The sequence below is a fragment of the Lepus europaeus genome, chromosome 13 (genome assembly GCF_033115175.1).
Source record: "Lepus europaeus isolate LE1 chromosome 13, mLepTim1.pri, whole genome shotgun sequence".
NCBI lineage: Eukaryota > Metazoa > Chordata > Mammalia > Lagomorpha > Leporidae > Lepus > Lepus europaeus.
This window is the reverse complement of record NC_084839.1, coordinates 20,835,958-20,854,952: the sequence shown is the minus strand read 5'-3', so window position 1 is coordinate 20,854,952 and position 18,995 is coordinate 20,835,958. Positions and strand designations below refer to the sequence as shown.

The 18,995-nt window shown below is 61.0% G+C and overlaps 1 protein-coding gene across 2 annotated transcripts in view; it reads right to left on the bottom strand.

Annotated features, from left to right (window-relative positions):
- Positions 1 to 1,417: 1,417 nt before the first annotated feature.
- The window catches only part of KLHL29 (kelch like family member 29), a 280,541-nt gene continuing 262,963 nt past the window's right edge, over positions 1,418 to 18,995 (bottom strand). For both annotated transcript variants that reach the window (XM_062209026.1, XM_062209025.1), the window contains exons 7-14: positions 14,441 to 14,643; positions 13,054 to 13,313; positions 10,519 to 10,717; positions 10,191 to 10,373; positions 9,874 to 10,054; positions 4,351 to 4,544; positions 3,930 to 4,074; positions 1,418 to 2,391 (exon numbers count right to left, since the gene is read on the bottom strand). In XM_062209026.1, the coding sequence (XP_062065010.1) occupies positions 2,208 to 2,391; positions 3,930 to 4,074; positions 4,351 to 4,544; positions 9,874 to 10,054; positions 10,191 to 10,373; positions 10,519 to 10,717; positions 13,054 to 13,313; positions 14,441 to 14,643 (1,549 nt within the window). In that variant the 3' untranslated portion in view covers positions 1,418 to 2,207. The remainder of the gene's footprint in view (positions 2,392 to 3,929; positions 4,075 to 4,350; positions 4,545 to 9,873; positions 10,055 to 10,190; positions 10,374 to 10,518; positions 10,718 to 13,053; positions 13,314 to 14,440; positions 14,644 to 18,995) is intronic.

Below are 18,995 nucleotides of genomic sequence, written 5' to 3'. Positions count from 1 at the left end.
GGGAGGTCTCAGTCAACTCCAGGGGTCTCCGTGGTCCCCTCACCTTGGACCCTCACTTGAGCCTTATTCTTGCTTTGGCCGCGCTCTGTGGCCCCTCGCTGAAGGGCCCCGGTCTGTTTCACCACCACCGTCTGCATTAAGGGCTGGGAGAGAACCCAGGCAGCTGACGGGCGGGAGGAACAGGGCCACACAGGGCTCCCGCGTGCCCGTGGCTGGCAAGGACGACGGCACACAGAGACGTGACGCTGGCGTCCGAGTCTAGATCTATAAATATATTTATTATAATATAACAAGAACTTAACAATAAACATATACTATGTACAATACCATTACAGAGAACCCTGTTTTCTATCATTCACAGAAACAGCCAGTTTTGCTCCAGTGTGATCGGTGAGCAGAGAAACGGAATTGCGACGTCATCCGTGCTGAGTCTCGCTGACCAGTAGCACCTCCTTCGGAGGCAGACGCACAGCAAGGCTAGCGCTAGCCCTGCCCCAGGCAGTTAGAAACTTGTGCTCCAATCCTTGGGTTCACACTTGCACCCTGTTTGACATAAATACTTTAAATGACATACAATGTATGTAGTTTTGTGCTTATTACTTTTTTTTAAAATAATAAATAATATTAAAAACTGCATAACGAAGCTTGGGATCTTGTCCAAGGGGGAGCCACACTTGCGGTGCTGCTGGACGCGGACGCCCGGCCTGTGAGCCGGCGGGCGGGGGCGGGGGTGGGGGGCCAGTGCGTCCTGTCTTGGTCTCCCTAGAGACGGCCCTCAGCGTGACACGGTGGCAAGTTGACTTCCCAGATAGAAAAATGGTAAATGCATATTTGGTACCAACTTCAACTGAACAGCGCGGCGGCGGCGGCGGCGGCGGCGTTCTCCCTGTCCTGGGGTGGAACCGGGCACCCGGTGAGGTTTGGAGGCTGAAGGACCGGCGGGCAGGCCTTTCTCTTCCGAGCCGCGCCGTGGACTCCCTCCTGGCGTCCCTGTCCTCAGGCGAGTTTGCAACAAGAAGAGGGATCCTGCTCCTGCCCCTCGGGCCTCGGCTGTCATGGCTCATCCCCCTCCTGAGAGCTCTGCGGCAGGTGCCTCAATATATAGCTATGAATATCAAAAATAGTCTCCTGTGCTTTGTAGGCGCGTCTTCTCCCTCCCTCCCGCCTTCCCTTCCCACTGGCCTAGGCCCTCAGCTTTACCTCACGGAGGGAGCTGGACAGGTGTCGCGAGCCAGAGCGTGTCCCTTTTGGAACACTCTTCGTCCTCTGACGATGCCTCCACGAGGCACGGCTTTCGTGGGGGCTGTCTGGGAGTTACTTTTTCTAAAAAATAAACAGGGGGCGTTGCCCACCCCAGGAGAGATCCTCTACTCTGCACATAGAAAAACAGAGAGCAAACGCCCCCCCCCCCCCCCGGCCCCACCCGCAAAGAGCTTTGGGAATTCCCACACAGTCCTCCCGCCGGGGCCTCCTCCTCTCTGTACTTAAAAATAGCCTCTTGTTTATCAAGAAAATGCCTTGGAAATCTAAATAATTCATAGCGGGTAAGAGAAAGCCAGCACAGTCCCCTCGTCCTCCCGCAGCAGAACCGCACCGCAGTGACCGGGGCAGACCTGCGTGGCACGCACACAGCTGTCCCCAGCCAGCCGGGCCCTGGGGCCGCCACCCACGGCTCTGCACCAGGCGGCTGCGCGTCTCCTCTGTCCCCGGCGGGGACCAGCAGCCCCCTCGGCCTCGTGCTGCACGGCACCATCCCTTGTTTTCTCTCGGCCACCGACAGTGTAGAGTGGTTAAAAAACAAAAGTAGGAATCAAAGTGATAAGGACACTTTGATCTTATTCCAAGAGAGCCTGATGCCTAATAGCGTCCTAGGATAACTGACCTACGGTGGTTCAAGGATCAAGCTTGCTCTGCGGGAAGGGGGGAAAAAAAACAAAAAAACAAAAATCGGCTTCTCTCTCCCAGTTGAAAAAATAACGTGAACTCTATTGCACCGGGCAGAGCGAGCGCCTCGGCAGGAGCCGGCGAGCCTGGCGTGGTGGCCTGCTCGCGGTTCCTGCTGTTCGGAGGCGAGGCTGATTTCCTACATTCAATGTAGACAGTATTCGAAATGTTTAGTGCAGTGAGTTCCTTGACTGTGTCTTGTCGGCCTCTTTGTGGTGTGGCTGAAGACCCGTGCGCAGCCCCGTGGCGGGCTCCGGCCCAGGTCAGCCGCTCTGGATGTATTTTTTTATCACGACGCAGCCGTGTCTGAACACAGGGCAGGGCATGTGGGGGAGGAGGGCCCACGTGTTGGTGGCCGGCTCGTAGGCCTCCATGTTGCCCAGGGCGGGCCCCTCGCTGCTCACGACGCCCCCAGTTGCGTAAATCTTGCCATCCAGCACCACGGCACTGTCGGGGGAAGCAGGCAGAGAGTCAGGCGCCGAACCTCGGCCTGGGCCCTGGGGGTAGCTTCCCAAAGCTGGGTCCCGCTGTGCGAGGGTGAGGGCACCCAGCTGCCCTTCTTGGCCTCTCATGGGACCTGCTACAACTCTTTTCCTCCAGGACCCCACCCTACACGGTGCCACCTTCCACGTGCCAGCCCCGCCCAGTGCTACAGGAGGGCCTCTGGGTGCCGGCACTTGGCTCGGCTTCCTGGGTCTTTTGGGTGCCAGGTACAGAGCCTGCCTGCCGCTCAGATCGAGCTGGGAACTCAAGAGTGACAGGAGACGGGATAGTAAGGGGCTCGGCTGCCACTGGACATCAGCCACCGGGAGGGGAGTCCTGCCCGGGCCCAGGGGCTCGGAGTCTGACCTTTCCTGCTGTGTCTCCCTGATGGGTGTGGCCTGCGGCCGCTGCCTACACAGGACCTCTGCAGGGCGTGCCTAGACCCCAGCCCTGCGTGGACCTGGTCCTGTTGCCTCAGTCAGTTTCTCCCGCCTCTCCCCGACTTCCGCCCCTGATGGATTTCGGCTGCCCCTTCACCCTGCCACCCAGGGGTCAGCTGGCCCTGGCTAACCTATTTCAGCCACTTCTCCCTGGCCAACCCCTGCAAAGGGACACACAGCTTTGCAGAGGCTCCACCGCCCCAGCAATGTCTCAAACAGAACAGGTGAACTCTACTGCAAGCCGCCCCTCTGCAGTGCCTCGCTCTCCGGGGACCTCCCTCCTGCCTCCCCCTACCCCACCCCTGGGCGCTCAGCGCCCCCTTCGCTGCCAGTCTCGCAAGAGCCCCGCCTCTTCCGCACAGTGGTGCCTGCACCCAGAGGGCACCGCGAGACGGCAGCGGCAAGGGCGTGAGAGCTGACAGGCGTGGTGTGAAGCCTGTCTCCTGGGCGGTCAGGGCTACCCCACAGAAGGCCAGGACCCACGACCCGCCGGGAGGAGAGGGTGTGCAGCCGTGGGCTCCCACACGGAGGAACGGGATGGCCTCAGGCGTGGAAATGCTGAGAACAGTCCTGGTCAGGGAAGGAGCGAGCTGCAAGAGTAGGGACTGTGTCCCCCTGCCTCCGGGCCAGGCCCCCGGCTTCTCTTCTTCCAAGCAAGCCTCTGCAGCACCCATCTTAGACTCCAGAGCAGCTGAGACTTGTGCCCCACCCGGGACCGCTGGGACGGTGCCTGGGACCAGAGCACTCCCCCAAGAACCCACTTGTCCCTGCAGCCCTGCCGAGCGGCCTTCCATCTGATGTGCAGGTGGGTCCTGGGAGGTGCTGACTTCACCTCTCACCTGGAGGAGAACGGAAGCAAATACTTCTTTTCTGGCTGGAGCTACGGGGTGGGGCTTCTGGGCCACCGGCTGCTGTGGGCTACCCCTGGGTGCCCCACAGCCTACTGGGTGCTCACTCACATCCATCTCTGTGGTTGGAGGGGTTGGCCTGGGCTCCCTCTTGTGCTCAAGCCCCGCCCCTGCCCCGCCCTTGACCCGCCCCACCCCTGCCCCACCCTCTCACCTGCAGAACTGGCGAGAGTGATTCATGTTCGGCCCTGCCTTAATGTTTCCCTTCTCAGGGTCGTAGATGGTGGTGGCTCTGGCGTAAGCCCCGCCCAGGATGAACACGAAGCCATTGAGGGTGACGGCAGGTGCGTACTTGTTGTCTGGGGGCAGAGCAGAGCAGGTGTTCAGGCCTCTGGTCCTGGCCTCCCCTCCCTGTCTTTCCTAGCAGACCCTCCAGGGACAAGGGCTGCAAAGACCTCCAATAAGTCACTGATGAGCACCCCGGCCGGCCTGCCCATCTCCAGGTGGTGGATCCGTGGGGGTCCCCCATTCCTTTCACCCCTGCAGTGTTGGGCTTAGCCTGACTCTGGGCTTGGGGGTTGAGGAAAGTGGGGGTACCCTGTGGGCCCTGGGCCAAGGAGGCTGCTGGCGCTCACCGATCATTGGGGACTCGATGAAGCTCCACGTGTTGGTCTGTGGGACGTAGGACTGGAGGACGCCTGCGGCCCGGCCGGCCTCGTTCACCCCCCCAAACACGTAGATCTTGCCGCCACACACGGTGGCCGCTGCCGAGTGCACTGCCTTGGGCAGAGGGGCCACTGCCTCCCACTGGTTGGTGATGGTGTCGTACCTGCAGCGAGAAGGGACCAGCCTGGCATCAAAGATGCGCCTCGAGCGGGGCCGAGGGCACAGCCGAGGCCATCTGCGTCCTGCCCTCAGCGTCCCCGGCACAGCTGAGACCACGCTGTGGGGGCACTGGGCTGAGTTGCTCACGGCTTCCTAGGGTCTGCTCAGCGGGGCTCTCTTCAGCCTGGTGCGGGCTCTGTGCAGACTCCTGTCCCTGAACCATTGTCCCATGCAGCGCACATCCTCTGGGCCCCTTCTGCCACCCCACCCCCCTTTCCATTCAGCAACTCTGCTCCGAGCAGCCGCTGTGCACCCAGGCTCTGGGCTGGAAACTGGGGCAAGCCAAGCACATTCCCTGCCCTTGAGGGGCCTGAAGGAGAAGAGGGCCAAATAAGACACGCGCACACACACACACACGTACACGCATGCACACAAACACATATACAAACACACACATGCACACACACGTGCACATGCACACATATATACACACACACATGGATATACACACACGTAATGACACAGTGCAGCTAGCAGGGCACCCAGCCTCTGATAGGCCAGGCTAGAGGAGCTGCACCTGCGCAGAGCCTAAAAAGTGATGAGGGAATGGGGATCGGAGTAGGTGGGCCAGGAAAGCACTGCAGGAGGGGGGAGAGGTGTGGGCCCAGGTGTGGGGAGGACTGAGAGGCGGTTACAATGGCTGGAGGCAGAGGGAGCTTAGAAGGGCCACAGGTGCCAAGCGCAGGGCTTCAGGCTTCATCCAGAGGGCAGAGGGAAGACCTGAAGGCCGCGCACAGGGAACTACGATGATCACATCTGGGCCCCGGAGAGATCACTCTGTGCACGGCGGGGAATGCACCGGCACGGGGAGACCATCACTGACGCTTGGCAGTTACAGGACGCTCCAAGGACGTGACAATGGCTTGGACCAAGGGGTGACCAGAGACGAGGAAGCGGGAGCACAAGGAGCGGTGAGTGGGTAGGGGCGATCATTAACGAGATGTTGCGTTGTAGGATGTCTCGGGGGGCCCCTGGCTTGGGACAGTGGTTGGAGCAGACACTACCGGTGGGCGGGGAAGCGAGGCAGGGGAGGAGGGCGAGGTGACTGCAGTTTCCTTCAGAGGGCGTTGAAGGTACCTGCAGGTGACAGATGGAGGGTGAGTGGTTCCCGATCACACTCAGCTCTCGGGTCACTGGCACGAAGATGGACACCGAGCTTGGGAGGGTGCTAGGCAGTGCTTGGCTGAGCCAAAGGCTGAGGACAAACTCCGAAGAGGGGGAGGGGTGAGAGGGCACATAGTGGGCAGCCAGCGGGGTCACAGAGCCAGGGCTGAGCCAGGGAAGGTGAGAGCTCCAGGTACGGAGAGCGTGCGAGGGGCCAAGGATCTCAAATAGGGCAAGGGGGTGCTTGTGGACAAGGCGGAATGGGAGGTGCAGGAGCCCTCTGTGTCGGGAAGAGGGCAGAGGGGCTACACAGCAGAGACAGCGAGAAGGAGGAACCCAGAGAGGAGTTGGATGTGAAGACCCGGGTCAGGCAGGGCGGTGCTGCCAGGTGCCTGGCAGCCAGGGAACACGACCTCATTTGCAGGTTGGCAGACTTCTAGGGTAGAAGTTCTTGCACCTGCCTAATTTCCAGCAGCTGATGGGATGCCCCTGGGGGAAGAGTTGGGCATGGATGTGCTGCGGCCATCCTGATGCAGACCCTCCACCCTCTACAGGTGTGACAGGCACCTAGAGTTTCAAGACAGAGATGGCTGCAAAATGGAGCCAAACATTAGGAAGCACTGAGTTCTGAATAAGGAATTCCTTTTGGTTTTGATGTATTTAACTGTCAGTATATATAGTTTAATTTTTAATAGTAGCTGTGGTTAACGACTGGTTTGCAGAGTTCCTGGCATTTTTTACTGTCAGCTCTCACACGTCAGTATGAACTGGCTCCAGCACAGCATGGGCTTTGCTTTAACTTGGAGGGAGGTTTAACCATGTGTGCATGCTAATAGGAGAGGATGAGGAGAGTACATACACACAAGAGAGGGGAGAGCTAAGGAGGGAAGGCTACTGTGGGTGATGTGTCTTGGATCCAGAGTGAGGAGGGGAAGGTGCATCTCCTCCACTGGGGAGGAGACAGGAAGGCAAGGATGGCGTGAGAGTAGGTATATTTGCACTCGACTGGTGGTGCTGTATTCTCTATGACACAGGGGTCAGGAGTGGTGAAAGTCGTGGGGGTGTCTGTGGAGTGGAGGTTTGAGGAGCGAGGCAAAGAGGAGAGAGGAAGACAGAGCTGCTCGTGGTGGGGGTTAGGAGTGGAGCAATGGTTGACAAAGGAAGCCCAAGAAAATTGCCTGTGGCACTGCAGATCTGGCCACGCTTGGAGGCCTCCGACAAGCAGTGGGGCCAGGCCACGTGAGGGTGGGGTTTTCTCCATCCACATTGGGCACCCAGGGGCAGGTGTGGTGACGGTCAAGAGTTGGACTGAGTGGATCTGCCAGACACGTGATGCAGGACAAGGTAGCTTCGCGAGAGAAAGGAGAAGTGATGGGCGCCGAGCTCCAGATGGGCAAGGTGAAAGGAGACAGCAGGCAGGGGAGGGAGGAACTGCGAGTCTTCATGGGCCTCAGGGTCTCTGAGTGTCCCCTGGGGTCACCCCAGCGCTGCTCCCTAACTGCCGACTCCCAGCAGGGGGCTCATCCATTGCACATCCCACTGTTCGCTCTCCTCCGTGTGCCTGGATTCAAAGTGGCGGCCTGGGCACGGGCTGGCCGCACCCCAAGCCGTGTTCCTTTTCCCGCACACGTCCCTGGGGGAGCGCACTGTGCCCGTCTTTCCCTGTAAGGTTCCTGAGGACAGCAGCTGGGACGTGGTCACAGGCCAGGGTCCCCGGAAAATGGCCTCAGGCAGCCCGTGCCTCTGGCTGTGAGTGTGGGGCACAGGGATGGCCAGGTGGCATCAGGCTCTGGGCTTGGGGTTGAGAAGAGACTGGAGCATCTCACAGGGCAGCAGAGCCTCCGAGTGCACAGAGGGCCAGAGTTCAGGTATCTGTTTCTTGAGCCCATACGGCGCGATCCAGAGAGCTCCTACAGGAGGAGCTGGGCGACTGTGGCAGATTATGTGGCTGCTAGACCTCGGTCCTTGGGGATAATAGCGCATCCTGCCAAACACGAATTTCCTGAGAGCTTGTTATTCCAGGTGGCTGATTGCCAAGGCAGGAGCCCTCCCGTCAGCTCAATCTGTCAGCTTCCTGCTTGAGGAGGATATGCTAATGACATGCAAATGACCCCGCGGAGCGCACGGCACTCCGCTATCATTTATCCAGTAACCACAGTTACCGCCATATATTGCTATAAAATATTAGACCCAGTTATTTATATAATGATATAATACAGGTTTGTCTATTGCACTGTTGTTTCACTCTATAATTATATAATCTTGCTCTATTCCTGTAATACAGTAATGCAATATAATTATAATGCACCATATATCTCATTCATTATCAATATAATAGCAATTTGCACCATTAGTGCTTCCTGGGGAACAAGCACCCTCATGTCTGTCCCCATTACCCTGACCTTCCTGTCACCCTGAGTTCTCGTCGTGGCCGCTCTGTGGCACAGACAGTGACTTACCCGAGGGGCTCCAGCCAGGAAGCAGCAGGCATCCGCTCCCAGTATCCTGCCCCCTAGGCACACGCCTGCCACCCCGGAGTCTGCAGGTCTGCTCCCGTCTCCACAGGACAGCTGGCAGAGCCTGGTGGGCTGGCCCGCGCCTGCTCCCCTTGCTCTGGGCTTCCCAGGGCGCTCCTGCTCTCGGGGCACCTGAGCTGACTCCTCAGCCAGCAGGGAGGCCTCGCCCCTGGCAGGGCTGGCACAGGCAATCCCGGGCCCCAGGAACTGCTTGCAGGCTGGAGAACAGTGGGGTTTGTCTCTACCTCTTAGCTGGCGCGTTTGATCCTCAAACAAATCCCCATATGTATCAACGAGTATAACTTTGCAAAATGAGTAATCAGCATCTTAGGAGATTAAAAATAACTGACAAAAGCAAGACAGGCTGACAGATCCAGCTCAGTTTCCTCCTGCACAGAAAATGTCTCCTTTCTTGTGTGTTTATTATTGCAAATGACAAACGGCTGGAAGCCAGTGCTTCGCCGGGGTTTGGGGCCACAGGTCACACTGAGGGCCGCCCCTGTTGGGGCTGCTCCGGGCCCATGCTGGCACCACAGTCGGGGATTCCAGGTGCCCCTGCATCGACACGACCATTGCTGCGGCTACTGAGCCTCTCTGAGCTCCACTGGGGGGAGTTCAAAGCCCGCAATGAACACTCAGAGCCTGTCTCGCTGGGAGACTGTTGCCGCTGAAACATTTGTCAGATGTCCAATTAGCCACCGAGGGGACAAAATACAAATTGAGGCATATGTGGCCTTCGCGGGCACAAAGACATCACATGGGAAGACGTGCTCTCTGGTGGCAGCTGAGAGCTGGGCCGGGGAGGCAGGCTAGGGCGGTGGCCCCAGGGTGCAGGACAGACTGAAGAGGAGGGCTCTCCCCCGTGGTCTCAGCTGTGATCTCTTGGATTGTGATTTGGGGTCGGGTCAGCCTGCCCATCGCTCTCTGCTGTCTGCTCACTGAGCACTTTCCTCCCTTCCCCCAGGCTGCTGTTGTCTGCAGGAGTGTCCCTGGCCCCGAGGAACAGGATCATGGCGCTCCCCGCAGAGCAGGGCCCTGGGGAGGGCGCCAGCAGAGGGCCGGCGCGCGCCCACACACACACACACACATGCACATACGCACACACGCACACACACAGAGTCTCGGGCCCACTGGCTTATGTTTTCTTCCGGAGAATTCTAGAGGATTGGCCAGTCCGTGCCTCCACAGTGCTGTGTTTGGGCTGAGTGGGACGGCGGGAGGAAGGACGGTCCCAAGTGTGAAACCCGTAGTTGCAAGGGACAGGAGGTGGTGCCACCAATAGGCTCCTAGATCCAGCTGTGCCCCTAAACTCCAGCTCATCTCTGGGCTGGTGCTCATAGTCCGGGAGTCAGCCTGGTCAAGTGCATCCCGTGCCTTTTGGTGACGAGATCTTGGGGCTCCAGCTTGTCCCATACGGTGAGGGGAGGCTGAGACAAGAGCAGCCCATCCCAGGGTGGAGCGGCTGCCATCCTGCCTGCACCTGCCACACAGCCCACACCCGTCTCCTGCTGCTGTGTTGGCAGAGCCTTGGCTCGTGGCTTTGGGGAGGCCCAGTCACCAGCCCGTCACCACCGAGTGGGGAGCTGGGGAGGAGCGATGCTGCGACTTTATCTTGTGTAAGGGGACGCCTCTGCTGTGACTGTGGCTCCTTACCTCTCCACGTGGTCCACGTTGCCGGCCACGCCAAGCCCCCCGAGGGTGTAGATCTTCCCATCGTAGACCAGGCTGTTGTGCCGGCAGCGGGGGACTGTCATCCTGGAGACGAGGTTCCAGTTGTCGAGCAGGGACATGTAGCACCAGACGTCAGCCAGCGTCACGCCCGATTCCATCCCACCTGTGGGCAGCAGGGACACAGATGAGAGAGGGCCAGGGTTGGCAGGCCCAGCCCCAGGGTGCCAAGGGCTAGCCCTGCGCAATAGCCACTCTGGGGAGCCCGGCACCATCTCTCCCGCAGCCTTGAGGAGCCTCACCCGAGAGGTAGATGTTGTCCCCGGCGCTCACGACACTGAAGAACTCGCGGTCATAGAAGGGCAGTGAGGCCAAGGGGTACCACTTGTTGTTCTGTGGGTTCCAGCAGGTGACGGCCACCAGTGAGCGCTGGGTCATCCCCACCATCTGACGGCCCCCAACCAAAACGATGACTTCAGCCACGCCTGCGGGGACATGGACAGGCACCCTTGGGACACAATCCGACGCTGGCAGCACCCGTGCCTGGCTTTTCCCCCGGGGCCCCATCTAGAGGCGGGCTGACCCCACGGCACCTGTATTTGGAGGGGGGTGGATCACGTCTCTCGATACCTGCCGAGAGGCGGGGCCGGGTTCGGGGCGTCTGCATCTCCTGGCGGGCGTGGGGCAGCATGTGGTAGCGCTTGGCTTCGTTCACCAGGTCCCGACATGCTTCTGACGACTTGATCAGCTCCTCGTTGTCTACCACGTTGAGCAGGTAGCTGGGGTGGATGAAGGGCAGGCGGACGGCGGCCAGCAGCTCCGCGGCATACTGCGGCACAGAGGGGACACAGGGCGGCTGCTCTTAGGCTGCACATAGGGAGCTGCCTCTCAGGGGTCATGGCAGAAGGCAAGGCAAGGCGTGGGGCTGCACCAAGGTGCAGCATTCTAGCAGGTGTATGGCTGGCGGTGTGCACGCTCTGCTGTGCCTGGCCTCGGCAGGTCACGGGAGCCCCAGTGAGCTGGGGGAGCAGAGGGGCGAGGCCACTGGCCCTGGGGGCTGACAGGGTGTCCCTTTAGCTCCTTGTTCCCATGCTCTGCCCAGGCCCTGAGCCCTACTGCATACCAGACTGCCAGGAGGCTAAAAGGAGAAGGGCTTGGCGGTGCCAAGACCGATGAGCCCCGGTCTCCGACCTCCAGGTGTCAGAGTAGCTCTGTGGCACAAAAGCACCGGGGTGGGGCCGGTGTCGTAGCGTTGCTGGCAAAGCCATCACTTGCGATGCCGGCATCCCATATGGGCACTGGTTTGAGTCCTGGCTGCTCTACATCCAATCCAGCCCCCTGCTAAAGCACCTGGGAAAGCAGCAGAATGTGGCCAAGTCGTTGGGCCCCTGCACCCACGTGGGAGACCTGGATGGAGTTCCAGGCTCATGGCTTTTGCCTGGGCCAGCCCAGGATATTGTGGCCATGTGGGGAGCAAAACAGCAGAAGGAAGACTCTCTGTCTCTGTCTGTCTCTCTCTGTAACTTTCAAACAAATTAATACATTAAAAAAAAAACGTAGCGGGCGCAGGAGGAGAGTGCAGGCAGGGCTGGTGTGGGTGCTGTGGTACGAAGCGGCACCCAGTGGGTGACGCTGGCACTGGGGCGAGGGTCAGCAGCTGGTGCTGGGGCGACCCTCAGAGCTTACACAGAGTGGAAGCGATTGGTGCATGGGGGACGGCAGGGCTTATTTCCATTGGATGCAGGAGGTTTTTGCTGTGTGTGTGTCGGGGGCAGCGCGGGGAGCAGCGAGCCTCAGAGGCCAGAGCCTAGCTGATCTTAGGCGACACTGGCAGGGACTGGGTGGTTTATGCTGTGGAGTTGATGAGGGAACTCGGGAGAGGTTTGAAGCAGAGAAATCATGTGATCCGACTTGCTTTGCAGAAAGAGCACCGAGGCTGGATGCTGGGGAACGCATCTGGAGAGAGAAGGCTGAAGGCGAGGAAGCCACTGTGGAGCCGGGGGCGGGGGTGCTGGGTGGGGAGAGGGCGTGGCCCCCGGGGGAGCGAAGAAGGAGGACTGTGAGTCCCCAGGGCTGCTGAGGATGTGGGAAGAATCCAGGCTGTGTCCTGGGGATGGGCAGGACGGAAACACAGAGCCCGGGATGAGTGGGAGGGGCTTGGGGGACCTCAGCTGGAAGTGTCCTGGGCTCAGGAGAGAGTTCCAGGCTGGGCACATGGATCTGGGAGTCCTAGTGACTGTGGCGGTCACTCTTATGACCTGCCCAGCCCAGCCCAGCTTCCTCCCTCTGGAAGAAACCTTGCCTCGTCCCCACCAGATCAGTCCAGGGACCTGGCCACATGCTGTGCCAGGCGAGTGTCTCTGCCCCCTGCATACCCCCAGTGTGACTGTCCCTGGCCACTCTCTCGTCTTTGTCCCTCTCGATGAAACACACAGCCCCGTGGCACTGGCCACTCTGTTGCCCCCGCTCACTCGGGATCTGGCCTCCCTGCCCCACTCTTCCTGGTCATCCTCCCTTCTGGGCACTGTGGTGCCCACCTGCTGTTCTCTGGGGTAGCCTCGGCACTCCTCAGAGTTCTCCATGTGGCTGCACAGATGCCTGGGCTCCTCACAGGTGAGAGCCGAGTCCCTTCCAGCGGCACCTCCAGCTCGAGTCCACCGGGGTGTGCATGGACCCAGGAGCTCCCGTGGCCCGGTGCCCCTCTGGGGACACTTGCTTTCCTGAATTCCAACTCGGATCCCTCCAGCTGTCCGCTCTGACGCTCTCTCCTGTCCTGTGTGCTGTAGCTTCCCTCTGGCCCATCCAGGCACCCTCTACCCCCTCAAGAATGGGAACATGCCTCACAGCTCCACCTGCTCAGCCTGAGCTCCTGGGAGACGCCAGCACCCTGGCTCAGGCACCTGCTTCTCCCAGCAGCACCCCTGTGCTGGCCACCCTGGCCCTGCCACCTCTTGGTCAGTGTGGGTCTCGCTGTGAGTGGAACACTGGCCCTTGAGGACCCTTTGGTGACTTACGTCCCCCTGTCCCTCTCTGCTGCCCGTAGGGTGGGACCAGCCTCTCTCTCCCCAGTCTGCTGGCTCTTCTGTGCCCCCTGCTGGTCCTTGCTGCAGACCCCATCACAATGGTGCCTGGAATCCCAGAGAGAAGGGGCGGGGCCGGGCCTACCTGTGCCCGTGACGCAGGGTCCTTCTTGATCCACTTGATGACCGTCTCGTACACCAGCTCCTCAGCCTTGGTGTTGAGGCTGTCGTTGGAGACGTAGGCAATGAAGTCGTCCTTGGAGATGCTGAGGATCTCCTCCTGGGCCGCCACCTCGGGGAAGATCTGCAGCGCGAAGGCCTTGGCCATGTGGTAGAGCTCACTGCACTGCATGGCCTCGGCCATGGCCAGCACGCCCAGGCAGTTGCTGGCTGTCAGCTGCTTCTCTGGGGGCGAGAGTGCAGCACCAGTGATGCAAGGGCCCTGGCAGGGTCGCCTCCTGTGCCCCCCACCTTCACCTCTCTGAGCCAGGTCCTTGGGATCCTGCTTTAGCACCCAGGGTCCCCACAAGCCCACTCCCTGTGTCCCTGAGCCTTGTGTCCACTTCCTGGGGTTTCTGATGCCCTAGCATGTATTGGCTGTAGGTCCTGCTGGAAGCACCATGACTGGGAGGCATGGAGCGAGTGCCAGCTCAGAGCCTCCTCCTTGGCTGCCAAGGGAGGGGGCTGGCAGGGAGGGGCCGCAGTGAGGCTCATCAGTCTTCAATGATTGTGACGGGCACATCTGAGACCACTGACTCCTAGGAGTCAAGTCAGCAGTAGCAATGCTCACACACCCAACCCACCGTCTCCCGTTGGCCTTCACCTCCCCTGGGGTGAGCCTCCAGATCCTGAGACCTAGCCCGAGGCTCTTGTACCCTAGCCGTGTCTGTTTCCTGGAGACCCGTAACCTGGGGAGGCGCCCCTCTGCTGCTGGGGCTCCCAACTGCTTCCTGATCGCTCCATCCCCATCAGCTGTCCTCACCCGCGGTGCACTGCCATCGCAGTCAGCCCTAGCTTTCTCTGCAGGCTCTACCCACAAGTTCCCTGTCCCTGCCTCTCCCTGCTGTCAGCCAGGCCAGGTGGCACTGATCTGCAGAGTGAAAATGCTGAGTTGGGGGACCTCGGGGAGCCCCTGCCACCCAGATCCCTACTCCACACAGCGGGCCTGGCTGGCCCAGGGACAGCTCAGGTGTCCAGACATGTCCAGGCAGTGGTGTGGCCCAGGGATATAAGTGAAAGGGAGCACACATTTGTGGCTGCTTCATTTAGGGCTTGGTGGCCTGGGCCGTGAGGCCAGCCCACAAGCTCTCCCTGTGAGCAGTTTTAGCACAACCTCATGGCCCGTTGGTTCTTGCCAGCCCTGAGCGGGGCACAACATATATCTCCCACCTTGAGTACGGAAAAGCCAATTCTCATCTTCAAACAGCGGGCGACACCCAGCGTGCACCTGCGCGTGCACGCCCAGCCCTCCCTCTCTGGGGTTTGCCATGCATCTCTTCTCCCCGAGGGTCACATGGGCCCTGCAGGCTCACCGAGAAAGGACACACAGACTTTGCAGAAGGTGTGGAACTGGAACTTGCTGGCCGCCTCCAGCAGCGTCTTGGCGTTGGCGGAGTCGATGACCAGGGAGCCGGTGTAGACGAACTCTAGTAGCAGCTCCAGCACATCGGCCTGCAGGTTCGACAGGACCAGCTCCAGCTTCTCCCGGCCGCCCTGGCTGCCGTCTTGCACGGACCTAGGCACAGAGACCAGGTGTCCTCACCTGCCCGTCTGGCGGCCGCTTGCGCCGCCTCCTCACAGGGCTAGATCTCCCTGCACACCTCGGCCACGCCCTCCGCTTGAGGGCACGGCAGTGACACACCTGAACCTAACGACCCGACACGGGATCTGAAAGAGAAGAGTGACCAGAGATGCCCCCAAACAACAGAACCCCTGCTTAGCCCTACTCGCCATGTCCATGCAGAGAAAGATGCAAATCAAAAGGCATGAGCTGTGGATGGGCACGAGGACCAGGACTGGCCTCAAAGGGAAACAATACGGTGCTGCCCACTGCTGGCCAAACGGGGACCTGCAGCGCCGGCCCGGGGCCTCCCCGCCGCAGGTGGCGGATCCTCCTCCCTGAGGCTTCCGCGGATCACCCCGAGACCCAGGGCCCCCCACCGAGCTGCCCGGTCCCCGCTCTGACCCCACCTCTCTCCCCAGACATATTGTTTCCTTTTAGGCATGGAAAGGAAGCCCTTCATGACATTGCTTTGAAACTGAGGACGAGACGAGATAGACGGACAGAATGGTTAGAGCTGGGAGGGGAGAGGGCAACAACCAGGGACTTCCGCCACAGACAGCCAGCAGCCATGACCGGGCCTGGCCCGGGGCCTCCTGCCACATGGAACACGGGGTCAGAGGTCAGAGTGGCCTGCGTGTAGAGTGTGCATCGGGCTTGTGAACTGAGGGGAGCGGGGGGGAGGGACACAAATATATCGAAATGTTTATATCTGGTGTCTACAGAGAATACAAAACCATTGCAAAGGCCCCTAAGGCCTGGCAGCACCCTACGGCGGGACCTGGAAGGAAACACATCAGATGAAGCAAAAAAATCACAGCAACACAGACGGGCGGCCAGGAGGAAAAACACCCGAGCGTTAGCGGGGGGAGGCGGGGCTGTCGGAGGCGGCGGCTCGGCCACCCCGGCTCGGCCGCAGAGCCTGATCCTGCCCGGCGCTGGGCTCAGCCACGTGGCTGGGAGGCGACCTCTGCAGTCCACCCACCTCCCGAGGAGGCCAGGGGCTCACGACTCTCCTAACTGGTCTCTGGGATGCACCTGTCGCTGGTAGCCGAGGGGAGTGGGGAAGGGAGGGCAGACGTGTCCAGCAGGTGGGCGGGCTGGCCCCCCAGCGACAGGAGCCTACTGCTGTGCCAGGGTATGGGGGTGGGCAGAACAGCGGGAAGGGAGCTGGGGGCCTGGGGGCCCTGGCTCTGCCACTGACCAGCCGGCAGCCGGGGCCTCTCAGGCCCTCAGCCTCCTCCTGTGCACAAACAAGAGGACTGGGGAGATGAGGTCTAGAGGCCCCCGGAGATGACGGAGGCTGGGAGACGCCCTTCTGCCTGGCAATCCCGGAGATGCCACCGCTAGAGCAGCACTGGCTGCCCGGCCTGGAAAACACCGATGCCAGGGCCGGTGGGCAGAGACTCTGCTGGCTGAGCCCGGCTAGGTTCCCTCTCCCCAGAACAGCTCATCTAACTGGGGGCCCTGGAGCCAAAGAGGGCAGGTGCGGGCACACATGGAGGGTCCAGGCAGACGCCCCACCCCTACCCCATGTCTAACGTGACTGCATACACCCAGTCTTGTGCTGTCAGGGTGGAATTCCATGCGTGGGTGGCTTTGTCAAGTACAAAAATAGCTCATTCGGTGGGCACTCAGAATCCTGACTGCCCCGGGCCTCGGAGGCCATCTGGACCACCCCCTGCTCCCAGTCTCTGTGGCCTCTGCCTACAAGGCCACGGCTGGCCTTTCTTCCCCACGCCCTTCACGCTCTGGAAGCAGGGCCGATGGGGGGGGAGGGGCGGGCGGCTGCTCGTTTTCTCCCAAGGCCTTGATTGCTGCTGCCTGTGCCTCTCGCCAGCCTGGTTCTGCCCGTGAGTGTTCAGGCAGAGGGAGGTCACCCCCAGTGGGGAGCTGCGGTGGGACTTCAGGCTGTGCACACACGTGCACAGGCACACGCACACGCACACGCACACACACACGGAAATGCACGTGGCCCTGGGAATCGTGGGATCACCCAGTGAGTGAGGGGTGCTGGGCAGAGGGGCAGCCCACAGTCCCCAGTGCTGAGGGCAGGGAGGGGGCCCTGGGGACAAGGAGGTGCCTGCAGGACACAGGAGTGCAGGGACTGGAAGGTGCTGGCAGGGTGGGGAGGACCTGGCCATGGGGTGGCAGCTTTGACTCTGCTCTACCTGGCCCCTTGTAGGGGTGCAGGGGTTGTTAGATGTGGCAGGAGGTCTCCGGGGGCCAGATGAGCTAGGCCATCACCCTGTGGCCCACGGAAGAATGCTTGGAGTATAAGAGTGGGGCTGGGTTGGCTGCTGAGTGTGAGACCTGGGAGAGGGGAGCCCCAGACGGTGAGGCCTGCTGTGGACCCTCTGATTGGAGTCCACGCAGCCTCTGTGCATGGTCCTGAGAGCCCAGGGAGGCTGTGGACTCCCGATTGTCACTGTCATGGCTGGACTGTGGGGCACCTTCATCTTGGAGTGGAGATCCCGGGAGACCCCTCTCCTCCGCAGGGGACCATTCTGGCCCCTGCTCTGGGCTGGCCTTGGGGGCTGAGTGTCCCGGGGAAGCTGCTGGCCCCTCAGGGTCCTGCTGCTACTGAGGAGGTGAAGCAGGGCAGGAGCAGCTGGGGTCACCTTGGCTGTGGACGTGACCCTTGGGGTGGAGGCCGTGGGATGAGGGGCAGGCAGGTGTTGCCCAGGGCCCAGAGGTTCTAGTCCAGGAAGAAGAGGGTGTTTGAAGCCCCGTCACGGGCCGAGGATCCCAGGGATGAGAACCCCCTGGCCAGTCCCACGCACAGGAACGTGGCATGTCCTCAGCTCCAGGGCCCAGGCATGCCCCCACAAGGCTCTCAGGGATTATGAGTCCTCTTGCGAGCTGGCTTCCAGGGTCCCGGGCTGCTCTCCCAGAGCCAGGGGCAGGTGCCGCCTTCCTTGGGGGTGGAGGAGCAGGGAGCGTGACCTGGCTGCCCCGGCTCCCCCATGGTGGCCGCAGAAGGGGTGAGAAGGCCAGTGCCTGGCATGATGCTCTGTGAGCACCATCCCGGAGCGCCCAGCTCGCGGGGTCCCCTGGCGGTCGCTCAGGGGAAGGGAGGACAGGACGCGAGCGTGCTGAGGCCTCTGGCAGGCTTCGTGCAGCATCTCCCGGGGCTAGGCCTCTGGCGGGGAGGTACCTCTGTCCTCTCTCCAGACGCATGGGCCGCTGGCCTCTCTGAAGAGGCTGCAGCCCACCTGGCCGAGCCTGAGAGCAGCCAGCACTGCCGGCCCTGCCCTCTCGTGGCACCCGGCCCTCTCGGCGATCAGGAAAGGACTTTGAACCCAAAAGGAAAGTGCAGGGCCTGCTCCTTGGCACTGAGGAGTGGCTCTGGGCCTAGGAGGCGCTGACCCAGGGCCCCTGCTGAGCTCCCCCCCCCCCAGGGCCCCTCCCCCCAGTTTGTGTGTGGAGAGCGGGAGGGGGTCAGGGGGGTTGTGACCGGGCAGCATCCTGATCACCCAGAGTCAAAGCCTCAACTGCGTTTCCCGCAGGGTCTTGGGGCCTCAGGGTGGGTGGCAGAGGGGACACAGGTGCATTCTCAGCACTGGCCTCCGCCTCCACCCCAGGGCTCCAGGGGCTCGCAGGCATGGAGGCTCAGTTCCTGTCTGGGGAGTGGCTGAGAGCAGTTTACAGGGGTTTCGAGCAGACTCGTGCGTGCACACATGTGATGCGCACACACATACATGTGCACACACATAACACACAAGCACAACACTTGCACACACACATGTGCACACGTGCACACTTTCCCTTGCATCCTGGGCCCCATGATTGGTCCTGGGATTTCTCTTTCTTCCTCGCAGATTTTGCACACAAAAACTGCACTTTTGCTCTCTGAGTGGGCACACGGAGGGCAGGGCCGTAGGCTTTGGAGCCAGACCTCGATCCCAAGCTCAGAGCCGCTGATTGCTAAGACTTCTCTGGGCCTCCATCTGCTCATCCGCAGAATGGGGCTATGAAGAGCACCTTCTGAGAGTGACAGCTCTGCCAATCTCCTTGTGGGCGGGACCGGGCCCTTGTCAGAGGAGGAGGACAAGGTGAGACTTCAGGGCAGGGAGCTGCCGTGGCCTCCCTGAGGGTGCGGCTGCCTGGGAGGGAAGACGCCCAGGCGGCGGGCAGGCCGGGGCTGGGGGGCAGCTCCCCTCCTCACGATCTGTCCTCCTTAGGAGACAGATCTGCCCACACTGCCCGCAGGCTTAAAGCCAAGCCTCGGGGACGCGGCTCCTGCCTCCTTCTCCAGCCTTGTTCCCTCTGTTCTCAGCCTCCCTCCTGGCCCCACGGCGACTCTG